The 13,263-nt window shown below is 54.3% G+C and overlaps 1 protein-coding gene across 3 annotated transcripts in view; it reads right to left on the bottom strand.

The window, feature by feature from the left end:
- Nucleotides 1-13,263, bottom strand: part of MLLT6 (MLLT6, PHD finger containing) — a 41,636-nt gene that overhangs the window by 11,820 nt on the left and 16,553 nt on the right. For 2 of the 3 annotated variants that reach the window (XM_061361010.1, XM_061361011.1), the window contains exons 8-9: nucleotides 8,220-8,336; nucleotides 694-868 (exon numbers count right to left, since the gene is read on the bottom strand). In XM_061361010.1, coding sequence (XP_061216994.1) covers nucleotides 694-868; nucleotides 8,220-8,336 — 292 coding nt within the window. The remainder of the gene's footprint in view (nucleotides 1-693; nucleotides 869-8,219; nucleotides 8,337-13,263) is intronic. The other variant, XM_061361012.1, reaches the window with a different exon arrangement.

The following is a 13,263-nucleotide window of genomic DNA, read 5'->3' as shown; positions in this document are numbered from 1 at the left end:
ACGATCACAACACAGGTCATGGAATCATAGCACCATGGAATGTTTGCGCTGGAAGCAGCCTTAAAGCTAAATTCCAATACCCTGCACTACTCCAGGTTGCTCCAAGCCCCGTCCAACTCCTCTAATACAGTCTGGGTATCAAAAGCCATCCCTGTCCCTTCCAAGCCCGTACCTTTGATGCTCTCTGGCAAACACAAGAGGTGCACACCAGCATCCTCACCCCACCCAAACATGCCCATGTCTGCTGCTCCATCCATCCCTCCAGCCCCATTAGGGTACCAGGAGATGAATGAAACACATTGGCCATTATAGCTCAGGATAGAGCAGGGTCATAGCTTTGACTCGGAGCTCAGGGGAGCCTGGATACCAGAGTTTGGCTCAGATCTCTCCTCTAATACTCCTTAAAACACTGCTGCAGACAGTACCACCTAGGGAGGAGAAGGCAGGTGCTGCCCATATTGCCTGCATCCCTTCCCTCCTCCCTCTGCTCTGCTCACACATCTGGATCTGTTTTCCCTTGCAGTGCAGGAGGCGAGCTGTAACACTCATCGGGCTCTTCCCTCTGTTCATGGAGTCCCCTTTCTCTTCCAGGGGTTAAAGGAACAGCCATGAGCACTTGCTGGTGCATCTCAAAGAGAGGCAAAGCAAAGCATCCATTCTCCCCTGCTCTCTTGCCTCTCCTTCATCCCTTACCTGCAGGCTGGAAGGTGCCGCTGGATGAAGCTGAGCTGAAGCCAACCGAGCTTTTCCCACTTCCAGTCTTTTTCCCCTTGTGGCTGCTTCCATGGCTTGAGGACTTCCTGCCTTTCACCTCCGACCGCCCGACCTCCGAGGCCTCTTTGCTCCCCTCATGGTGGCTGGCAGAGCCCTGGCAGCAGCAAACACAAAGGTCACTCACTCAGGCCACATGTGGCCAAGGCAGGGGCTCTTTCCACCCATTGCCCCTTAAGAGAAGTAATTGCCCCCTCTGCCCACAAAGTGATGCTCAGCAGAAAAAAGCCCCATTTCCCTCTCTTGCTGCTTCCCATCCCATCCAACTGCAGGAAATGAAACAGGGAACTGAGGATCCGGGCAGAGACATCAGAGATTCCCTGCACTGTCAGCAGAGGGGAGTACCTCAGAGGGTTATTCAGCCCGCATCCAACCTGAATTTGGCTGGGATTCAAGCATGTATCTCAGCTGCAGCCCTCAGGTGTGCTGCTCTCATCAAGGTCATTCCAACCGGGGGAATTCACTTGTCTTTGTGCTGCGACAGGAGTTCCCCTGGATTCCCTAAAGCATCCACTGGGGCCAGCCAGGGCTTTCCAAGACCTGCTGCAGGATTTCATAGGGACACTATGACCATGCAGCAACAGATGCTCTCCAAACCCCATCTAAGCCTGCAGGAGGCAGGGAAGCAAGGGGGGGATGGCCAGATGCTAGGAAATCCAGGAGCTTGGGATGAGAGCGTGGGAGTTCAGGAGGGGGAGAGCGGAATGAACCAAAAACCAGATCCCCCAGGGCACCCACACTGGGATATGAAACCTTCACCTTCAAGGCACTTCAAAGCCAAACCAGCAGCATTCAAAGATGACTTCTTGCAAGGTATGGCTGCAACTAATCAATAGCATAGACAGAGCCCTAATGGGATGGCTCCAAGCTGTACATCAGCACCAACTCCTTTCCTACCGAGCAGATAGAAGGAGGAAGCCCGGTCCCTTTCCCACATCCCATTATCCCTGACTCCAGATGACCTCTTCTTGGGGAGAGCTCAAGGCAAAAAATAGGGCTCCTAATGCAGACTCCTGAGTGGCCAGATGAGAATCTTGCCCCATTCCTCCCACATGGTTTAATCACTCCGCACGATGCAACAGCTGGCAGCCTAACGCACACCAGATGTGCTGGGAATATGAAAGACAGGAGGAAGGGAGTGGTGGAAATTAGTGGGGGGGGGATCCTGTATTTTCTCATCACAGACTCCTGGATGCAGGGCATTAAACTGCCCTGATTTATGAGCTCCCAGGGAAAACCTTCCTGACTTTCCACATCTGCCTGGGGAAGGAAAAGGGGAGCAGTGGTTGGTGGTGGGGGGGGTATGGGAAGCCTGGAGCCTGCTCTTGGAAGGAGATGGCACAAACGCAAAGCCTTGGGTTTTCCTCCCATAAATTCACCTCTCTGGGGTGAGGTGCATCCAGAAATAGGAGGGCAGGGGGGGAACCACATGAGAAGATAGGCTCTCAATCCCCGGTGTTAGGAAGGGAGTGCAGGGCAGGTAATGAATGAGGGCAGGGTGGGAAGGGGAAAACAGAGCAGGGGAATAAAACTGAGTTGTGAAACTAAAGGGCAGATGGAACTAAAAGAGGCAGCCGCAGGTGGCCAAGGGACAGGCACTCACCTGCAGGGCTGATCCCACCTCAGAGCCTCCCAGGGATGACAGGGGCAGGATTCCCCCACCTCCTGCCAAATGCTCCCCTAGTGTTTGCCAAGCAAATCCACCTGGGAACTCCCACCCTCCTCCCCACCAAGGGCCCTTCTCTAAGCAGCCGTTCCAGAGAGCCTGGATTTGGGGCAAGGACCCAAGCAATGCAGCTGAGGAGCAAAGAGGGGGAAACTGGAGCTGTGCTAAATCACTTCCCCTCTCTGTGCCTCTGTTCCTTCCCCACTTTGCCCCATGGGCTCTGTGTGGCACTGGAGCCTTCCAGGAGACACACATGGGCTGCCAAGCACAACACAGCCTTGATCCGAAGGGGAGGGCTCTGCTATCATCACGCCAATGGTAATAACAGTGCTGAGGGCTGCAGTCCCATCGCCTTCCTGATGAAGGGATGGAGCAACCTGCATGCCTCGGGCACAACCACAGGTCTCAATCCCTGGATTATCGGCTATCCTCCAGCATGGAAATCCGTGTGTGTGCAGAAACACCGTTGTTTCATGTGCTGCAAACAGGCTGGGAGGGGGGGGATGACATGATGCAGAGGTTGGTGGGGGGGGGAAAGCAGGGAAGCGCTGAGGAAGTGAGAGCTCTCTTTCAAAACGAGCCAGGAGCTCCGTTTTGAAGGTTTATTTAAAGCAACCAAGTGGAAAATGTCACCAGCATAAACCAGCTGGAGGTGCCAGCCTGATGGGGAAACTCCTGCCTCAACCCAGGAGCCCGCAGTGAGATGAAGGCGCGTCGGGATGCACGTACCTCCTGTCCCCCGAGGGGCTGTACCTCCTCCCTGGCCTCCCTGGGACACTGTGCAGCCCCCAGGCTCTTCATTCATGAATTTATGGATGGGGAATGAGAAGAGCATCTCTTTGCCTCCTGATTGGAGGGACGAGCTCCGAGAGGGAACCACTGAGAGGATCCAGAAGGAAAAGGGGGAGGCTGGTGCCGCGCAGAGCGGCTTTGACCTGGATTAAACTACTGGCAGGGGAAGCAGGGAGGATGCCAAGGAGGAACAATGCGAGGAGAGCAAGGGCTCTGCAGGGTGATGAGCAGAAGCAGCCATGCAGCAGGGTAAGCATCAGCTGCCTTTCCACACCGGATCGCTAGATCAGATGAGTCTCCATCAGCATCTCGCAGCTCCTCTGTGTCTGAGCCGCTCACGGTATTTACCACGTCCCTTCCCTCCATCTCAAGATCAGGCAGCACTCTGCTGCTGTTTGTAGGGGGAAATAGGAGACACAGATGGGTTGAGGGACTTCTGACAAGGCAATGTGGTGATAGGACAAGGGGAATGGCTTGAACCTGCCCCAGGGGAGACTGAGCTGAGCTCTTAGGCAGAAGCTCTTCCCTGTGAGGGTGCTGAGGCGCTGGCACAGGGTGCCCAGAGAAGCTGTGGCTGCCCCATCCCTGGCAGTGCTCAAGGCCAGGTTGGACACAGGGGCTTGGAGCAAGCTGCTCCAGTGGAAGGGGTCCCTGCCTGTGGTAGGGGTTGGAGCTGGAGGAGCTTTAAGGTCCCTTCCAACCCAAACCAGGCTGGGATTGTATGAAGACCTTATTTTTAAGACCCTGACGTCCCACTCATGTCAGGACAAGGGATGCTAAAGGAATTCTTATGGTAAATATCCATGCTGAGACATGCTGTGATTAGCAGGAATAATCATCACCCCCCCACACACACAACCTCCTACCCCATCACTGTGCCTGGGCCTTTGCCTGAGCCAGGCGCAGTGCAGATCCCCAGGATCTGTCAGCTCCAGGCCCGCTTTGGGAAGCCACCAAGAGCTCAAGTAACAGTGGAAAACCTGGAAAGCCTCCCTGCTTTCCATGGTGTCTGCAATCAGGAGCTGTTCATCCTCCAGCACCCGACTGGAGAAGAGGATGGATGCGGAGAGAGGCCTAGGCATCCCCAGCTTAGCTTACAGAACCCAGAGCGAGCCAGATGTTGCAGCCCAAAACAGGGCATGTGTGAGTGTGTCAACAAGAGCTCCTGATGCCTGCAGCTGGCAGGAGGAGGCAGATGGGGGGGTTGCAATAGTGCAGATTTACTGCACCAGGGAGCAGCAGGATGGCTCCCCAGGGATGCTTGCAGTGGAAGGGAAGGGACAGGTTTGCTGTGCTGCTGCTTGCAAACCCATCCCAGCACCAGGCACCAGCTCCATGGAGAGATCCTAAGCACAGAAACTGCCTCTTGGTGCTGGCAGTGACTATAGAACTAGAGCAGCGCTGGCTGCCAATGCTTATTGGTGATGCTCATTGCTCCTGCCGTGGTGAGAAACCCTCCTCTGCCCCAGTCCCCATCCACAGATGCCATCTTCCCAACAGGCTGCTCAGAAGCATCCTTTTTGGCACCACTTCTGGATGGACCACGTGAAAACAGGCAGAAACTCTTACCCAGAGGGGATGTTCTCTGCTTCCCTCCCACTCCCCAGTCTGTGTGAGCTCCAAGCAGCCAATGTGCCAGTGAAAGAGAGCCTCTCCCCAGCACAAACCCACTCTCCAAATCCCCCACTGGGCGATTTCCAGCTCCCAGCTCTGTGTGCCCTCCAAAAGGGATGCTCTGTGCCCCACCACCAAGGTCTCCTGCCCCTCTGGGAGGGCGATGAACATCTCATCCCCCAGATCCACACTGCAGAGGCAGGAGGCGAGCTGAAAGGAGCTGGTAGGAAGAGGCATTTGCATGCTGTGAATTCACACCCTGGTTTCACTTTCCGGTGCAGACGAGAGCTGAGGCCACACCGTGTGCTCAGGATGTTGATCTGCCAAACCTCAGAGGCACTGAGAGCTTGTCCCTGCACTGACAGGACACGGAGGCCGGGGAGAGCCCCAGCATCAGGTATTGATGGTATTTAGATCCCTAGAAGCCACCGGGAAGCACTCAGGGAGATGCTCAAAACCCTGGCAGAGCCAGAGGTCTACCGCTATTGATTGCGAGAGGAAGACTGGAAACCACATCAAAGGATCTTCGGAACTGAATGGTTCAAGAGGGGAGCAGGGGGTGGGCGATGGATGAGGTGAAAACTGGACCTGAAAGAGAAATCTGGATTGCAAAACTAAAGCAAAATGTGAACGTGGAAGCCAGGCTGCCGGAGGCAACAAGGCAGGGGAATATGCCATGGCTCCTCCATAGCAATGCCATAGTGCTGCTGCTGTCAGCCTCGCCTGCTGGAGTAGCTGGAAGAGTCCTGCTACACAGGAGTATAGCTCTGAAAACGCGTTATTAAAGGGTTGCTGACAGTTTCAGAGGGCTTTGGTAGCAACATCAGATGCTGGGGCTCAGATGCCCGTTGCTGCAGGCTCCTTCTAGGCTAAGTGAACTGGGAGAAGCCTGGAGTGTGCCTTCAGGCACCAGTCACACCTCTGACCACATTACAGTCCTGATGCCCAAGGAGCAAACAGTACCAAGGCCTGAATCTGCTGATTACCTCATTGCTGGCTCCAGAACACCAATGATGCTCAGTGCCACCAGTCCAACCTGTGCACCAGGACAGAAGCCTCACTCTGTGTGGTGCTCCTCTGGCTACAGCGTGAGCATCACAAAGTGCTGGCAGCATGGGTCTGGTGTGGACATCAAGGGCTGCACCAGCCTCCCATGGCTCTGCTCACTGGGCCAGTGTCCTGCTCCCAGGAGCCTGGACATGAGCATCTGCCCTTGCTGCTGCATGATGTTAAGACGTGCTCTCATCCACCTGCTCCCCATGAAAGATGGGGTGCTGCATCACCTACAGGGGTTATCCATGGGGAGTTTGGGCTCTGGTTCACTGGGAGCTTGGAGAAGACCATGGAGGTGATAAATAACTTACCCAAGATCATGCAAGTGGTAAGGACAGGAAAAGACCCCAGCTCTTTCCAGGCTCTAACCATGGCACAGCAGGGACTAGCAATGCTCTTCTGCACGGTCACACCATGCACATCAGCTTTTGGTTTGTAGTACACTCTACTGCGATGAGATGCACTAATCTACCACCCAGAAAGGTCCAAGGGAGTTTTGGCTTCCAAGAGGAAACCTATTTGGATGTGCTACATCAGTGGGGCAAAAGACCAGTGCAACTATGCAGAAAGCCTCCTACAACCACCCTCGGAGGGGTTTGTGCAGGGTTGGAGCAGGCTCCCGAGCAGCTCTTTAATTCCATCTGCAGTACCTTTGGTAACAGAGCTGGAACAGGATTTTGGGATCTAAGCACCAAAGAAAGGCAAGGGAAATACGCTCAGTGTTATGAGGATTAATAGTAACTCCCTAGGGCAACACTAAAACCCTGTCGCTCAAGCAGGGCTATGGTAATCAGGATCTCTTGAATTTCAGCTTACAAAGAGTTGAAAGCCGCCTGTAAAACTGAATTGCACCTTTCCTCCTCATTGATAAAGGCCTGGCCGGGCCCTGGGGGAGACAGTGGGCAATTGTCTCCCAGCCGCTGGAGCTGGCCAGGAGTCAGGGCTTGGGTTTCAGTTCAGCTTGAAAGTAATCTCCTTAGGCCATCAGCTCCTGGCAGCTCCGGTAACGGGGTGAATCTGCGGTGTCCGAAAGGCACAGCGGAGCTGAACATGAGCACGGGTACATCACCAGTGATGGCAGCTCTTCCTCTGCTCTGTCCTGCTCTACCTTCCTGCCTCTCCCAGCCTGAGAACCACGAGAGCAGCTTTGCCTTTCAGCCCTGACCTACATTGGCCCCCCCAACCAGAACACAGCAAATCCTCCTCAGCCCTAACCCAAAGCGACCCTGTGCTGACTGGCAGGAGCTTTCTCCCTTCCAGACTGCCCCTGCAGTGCTTCTCACATAGGCAGACCCCACTAGCCTGAATCCTCATCCCCACAGGGCAGTCCAGCCACATAAAGGACACCCAAGCCTTCCCAAGGAGCGTTTCTGTGCACAAAAGGACACTCCTAGGACACGCTGTTTATTTGCTGTAGCAGGAGCTTGGCCCTGGTCCTACTCTCGCTTGTACCAGAACAGCCCTGCTAAGGAGCTGCATTCATTTACATTCCCACTACACACAGGAGAGGCCAACTCCAAAGGTCCAGGTGCTGGAGTAACCTCGCTTGTTCCCTGACCCTGAACAACCACAGACTTGGCCTTCACCTTGCTGCATACTCAGCTGTGTCTGTTCTGCATTACTGGGAGCTCAGGGCTCATGGGTTTGCCTGTTTTACAGCCAGCAAAAGCCCATGTCCAGCAGCATGATGTGAATACAGAAACACATTGACATCCTGTGTCCCATCAGCCCCGGGTACTGAGGAGACAAACCCACACGTGCAGCATCTTCCCTGCCTCTACACCTCAGGAGCAACCCAGGCCACCTCCGTGTGGCCCTCTGCCTGAATGCTCCTGAAATGAGGGATCTAAACAGAAATCACCCGCCTCAATGTCTTGCATAGAAAAGCCACCTCTGCAATGCCCTTTGGAGATCTGTACTTCTAAGATGGTCTGGGTTTTTTCCCTTCAGCTCCATCAGTTTGTCTAATAGAGGATAACACCTCCTCCCATAAGCTTTGCCTTGCTTATCCACCTGCCTGAGCTGCTCACAATGTGGCAGCAGCCGAGGCCAAAGCATGGATATTGAGCTCTTTCCATGAGAGCTTCCAATCGGAACATCTGCTGCAGAACAGGCTGGCACTTACAGCTCCATCACTTGGGAGCTCAGCTCCACGACCGCATCCTCAGCGCTAACAGGGATCAAGCCATTTGCCACGTTCAATTCCCGAGGCAGGGAGTGAGGATGTGACGAATCAGGAATCAAACCATAGGGACAAGCCCCTTGCTCTGCCCTCCCCACTTAGCACCAATGGTTTCCCCCTGCCCTCGGTCCCCACACTCACATCCTGCAGGTTTGGTACCTTCTCTGCAGCAACGGGCACCAAGGATGGGGTAAGGCTGGTGGGAGACTCCGGACGTTTTTTGTGCTTCTGTTTAGGTCTTTCTTTGTCCTTCCGACTCTGCAAAAGAAACCAGAGAGCGCTGGAAGTACAAACCTTTCCTCTGCTGAGAACAGCAGTTGTGAGGCGAAAGAAAGGAGGGTTTGTAGGTGTGGATTTACAACCATACATTCATCTCCCTCTTTCCTTCTCCACCCATCCACATGAGCCCAGTATCCCTCCCCCGCCACATCCCAGCTTCTTCTGGCTGGGAGCATCCCACTAGCTCTACCCCAGCTGCAGCCAACATCTGGAGCGCACAGTAACAGCAGAAGCCCCCACATCAGTTTATGGTAAGATGATAGGGAAGGACTTAACAAGCTCTGGCTGATTCCAAGAAACTTGAGCTTTCCTCTTGCTTTCCCCCCAGCGGGACTCTGTCCCCCTTACCCTCACTCTCTACCTTAGAACCATAGAATCATAGAACGGTTTGGGTTGGAAAGGACCTTAAGATCATCCAGTTCCAACCCCCTGCCATGGGCAGGGACACCTCACACTAAACCATCTCACCCAAGGTCTCGTCCAACCTGGCCTTGAGCACCTCCAGGGATGGAGCATTCACAACCTCCCTGGGCAACCCATTCCAGTGCCTCAGCACCCTCACAGGAAAGAATTTCCTCCTTAGATCCAATCTAAACTTCCCCTGTTTCAGTTTTAACCCGTCACCCCTTGTCCTATCACTACAGTCCCTAATGAAGAGTCCATCCCCAGCATCCCTATAGGCCCCCTTCAGACACTGGAAGCTGCTCTGAGGTCTCCACGCAGCTTCTCTTCTCCAGGCTGAACAGCTCCAACTTCTTCAAGGCTTTCCTGGATCCACCCTGTGCAGCCAACAGGAGAAGCTTGATTTCAGCCCATATTGTGTGTGCACAGGTAAAGAGATCAGGCAGTGGGGATCTCACAACGGAGGCTTCACCTAGAGAGAGATCCCTCACGTCTGCCCTCCCAACAGAGGCAGCTGGTCCGGGTCCATCTCTGCTCACAGGAGCCAGTCTATTCCATTTGAGCTCTTCATTCTGGTTTTTAATCTCACTAAAATCCCAGAGCCGTGGGATTCTTCAAACAGAAAACCAAGGGGAAATCATGGCCTGGGAAGCACCAAGTCCTGCCTGCCCTGATGTTATATTCTCCTGGGGAACGTACTGTAACCAAGGAGAATACTCTTAGGTTTAGCTGGATGTTCTCAGTGAAAGGCCTGAAGAAAGGCTGTGTCACCTCAAGCCAGTGGGGCTTGAGGATGGATGCCTAGAACAGCATGCTCCATACTCCTGCTTCCTCCCTGCTTTCCTAGCTGTATGCTCCCATGGGAACACACTGAGTTGACTACAGGAGCTTTTCGTGCTACTGATACCAGCTAAAGATGTGCTGAAGGTACAGAACCTTCTGTGCTCAGTTCCAAACCTCCCAGTGTGGTCACTGGTGTGTGGACCAAGAGAGCTGCTGTCAGATGCAGGAGCATCCTCCTGTCTGAGACCTTTCTGTGCCTGTTCTGGCACAACCCCCTTGCATGGGCCTTTTCTTCTAGGAGCTGAAGTGCTCAGTTGCATTCAGAACAGTGCAGTCATATCACAGAAAGGCTCTCAGAAAGATGCTGACTGCTTCCTCATGCAGGCAAAGCCCCGAGGCTACAGCCGCCAGCACATGCCAAAGTTGGGATGCTGTCAGGGGAAGATGCAATTGCAGCGAATACATGAGCTCCACTGCGTGGTTCTGGGGAGAAGAGAGTGGGATGATCAGCTTAGGAAACAGTACTCTCCATGGGGGAAGAAAGGGACAGGAGGAAGGACAGAGTGGGAGGAAGCAGGCATGAAGTGAAGCAAAAGAGCTCCAGAAATCAGCACCTTCCAGTGTGAATTTGGCTGAGGTTTCATTCCCCTTGAAAGGAAGCCCATGCTGCAGCCACCAGGCAGGGAAAGCACCAGGGAAGCTTTCCCTGGGATGAGCTGATGGAAAAAGGAGGCCAACGCAGCCTCGAGCTTCAGTGCACTTGCTGAGTGCCCAACCAACGCTGCCAGTATCCATCATCACCAGACTCCTGGCATTCAGCGGATCTGTGAAAGCCTCTGTTAGAGCTATGGCATTTTACATGAATCCCTGTTTTCTTCCACCCCCTTTCTTGAATGCATATTTCCAGCTTTGGCAGTGAACATGGAAAGCCTGAAAACGCCATTCCTGCAGCCTAAGTGCCGAAAGACAGATGAAAATTAAATCTTCACTAAATCTCATCATGGTTTAAATACTTTGGGGCTTCTCGTGCTATAAACTCCGTGTCTCGTGGGCCTTCTAGGACAGAAGGATGGGGAAACCAGCCCAGTTAGTTAAGCAGCTAAGTTAAGCACAGACCATGTGCAGATCAGTGTTCATTATTCCAGCAGTAGTAGCAATTTGCACTCAATAGCACACAGCAGAGAGAGTTCCAAGGGCCTGAAAAAGAGGTTTTTAATGTCTACATCTCATTTTACAAATGGGGAAACCCGGGATGGAGCAACTTGATGATACTTCCCTGAAAGTCATCCATACACTCAGACAGGAACACCAGGGATCCCCATCCCACCTGGATACACGCTCACCTACTTGGAGATGCTGCCAGCGCCACTCATGGAAGCCAGAGATGGAAAACAGGAGCCCCATTGCAATACATTTTGCCAAACAAGTGCACAAACCCCAATCCTTAAGCTTTCTGAGCATCACAGAGCTTATTCTCTCCTTTCCAGGCCCCGAATCCCAAATGCACTTCAGTCACGAAGCGGCAAACAGCAGCAGGACAGCAGTGTGATGGTTTAAATTCACATATCATGGTCAAGATGACACAAGGCAGAGCCAAGCCGTTTTGGCTAACTGCAACGAACCTACACACAGAGACACACGTGCACAGGCTGCGATGTCCTGCCTGTTAGCACAGCAAACCATAAAACCTCCCATAACTTCACTGCGATGGCAACCACCAAACTCGCATCCTCCGGCTTCACAGTCCTGCCTGTGTCCTGTGTCCTGTGTCCTGAACCATCTCTCCCTTTGCTGTCAGCAGAGCAGAGGCCACAGCAAACTGAGCAGCCCTCTGCTTCCATGTAGGACTGTGTACATATGCACACATTCAGCAAGAGCCCAGCCTGCACAACAGGGACCAGATTGCTGGAATGCCTCAGCTCCCATTTAGATGCCTGAATAAATGGTCAGGTTTTCCCAAAAGCCAACTGCTGGCTATTGAGTTCTTTTGAAGATCTGGCCCCGACTCCATGTGCTGAGCAACTGCACTCAAGCTATTTAGAAAATCTGGCCCACAGAGACCAGGCTTCGCGCTCTGCTCAAAGGGCTGCATTGAAACCAGAACCACCGCAGACTCAATGTACTTCTGCTCCATGTCCCTGCACGCAGCCCCGGGCCATGCCCACAGGCACACCTTCCTCCTCTTGTTCTGCTTACCAAGCACTTCTTTCCCACACCACCACATCTTCTGCAGGCTCTCTGCTTGGTCAGAGCAGAAACCCCCAGCACCAGCCACTCTGGATCATTCTGAGCTATAATCCTTAAGCTCTGCACAGTCTGAGCATCCTCTGCCTTTGCCCACTCAAGCAGCACGCATCTCCCACCCTCCAGTGACTCTCTAATGCTTTTGGGTACTCAGGTGTCAGGACCTGACATCTTGGTCCATAATCAGCAGTCAAAGGCAGTGCCCTGTGTTAAACAGGACAACCAGTCCTGGTACCCCACAGGCACTTTGCAGAGGAGCTGGGCTGCCCCCAGCCCACGGCGCTGGTGGGAAGGTCACACTGCAGGGACCACCGGATGCTCAGATGCTCTCCTGCCTGTGTCGACAGCTCCCCAGACAACCTAGGGCATCCCCCAGCTCGCACCAGAGGTTTTGAAACGTGCGGGTTCTCCCCAGGAAACGGAAGGCTCCAAATGCTTCCTGCAAGAGCCACAAGGGCACTAAAGCAGCACTCGAACCGTCCCGTCCCCTCCCTACCTGGCTCTTCCCCATCCAGCCCTTCCATCTCCCGGCTCACAGGCGCTCTGCAAACCCTCCCTCCTCCAGGCAACTTCACCACCAACACAGCCGCTGCCAACAGCAGGGACCTGCGTGGCTGTTGCCATGAGGAAGGAGAAGGGGGATGCAGTGAGAGCAGAAAACCCTCCAACACCCCCATCCCGTCCTCGCAAGCCAAAGCCAAGCCCTACCTTGCTCCGTGCTCGCTGCGCTCCGCAGGCAACGTGAACCTGGCCCCGGCACCCAGCGGCACGGAGCAGCACAACCGCTCCCCATGCAGCGCTGAGCAGCCGGGGCTTGGCATGCGGGCACGGAGCAGGGCAGGCATGCAGCGAAGGGGGGGGGGCGTGCCGCAGACACAGCATCCCCCGGAGCTCCCCGGAGCAGGAGGGACCAAACGGGCGCTGCGGCTGCCAAAAGGGGATGTGCAGCGCTCCCGCCGCTCCCCTTCCCCGAGCCTCCGATCTACCGGACACCCGCAATTGGATGCTGACAAGGAGATGGAGGGGAAGCAGGAGAGGGAAGAGCCGGGAGCTGCAAAGAGCCAAGTGGGCTCTGCTGCTCCCTCCCTCTTTCCCAGGCTGTCTGAACTCCCTCACCCGGAGGAGGAGGAGGAGGCCGGCTCTGGGCTGCAGCCATGGCAGCGGCAGCGAGGAGGAAGCAAGCATCAGGCACAGGGGCACTCAACGCTTTCCTGCACTGGGTGCTGGTTGAGACACCCTCCGAGTGCGAGAGAGGGGTAGACAGACAGACAGACACAGACAGACAGCCTTCACTGGGCTTTGTGTGCTCGCAAATTGCTGCTGTCCCTGCTAATGGAAGGATTTGCTGGGGGTGGTTGGAGACCCACATAACGAGAGGGCACAGAAAGGTGCTTAAGGATGCTATGAAACAAGGCTTCTCTCCCTGAAAACTCCATGCAAGCAGCCACCTGCATCCCACTTGATAAAAATGCCCCCC

The sequence above is a fragment of the Neopsephotus bourkii genome, unplaced genomic scaffold (genome assembly GCF_033783945.1).
Source record: "Neopsephotus bourkii isolate Nb327-2 ecotype Australia unplaced genomic scaffold, CSIRO-AGI_Nbou_v1 NB_1044, whole genome shotgun sequence".
Lineage (NCBI taxonomy): Eukaryota > Metazoa > Chordata > Aves > Psittaciformes > Psittacidae > Neopsephotus > Neopsephotus bourkii.
The sequence above is the reverse complement of the archived record's forward strand: the minus strand, read 5'-3'. Positions and strand labels throughout refer to the sequence as shown.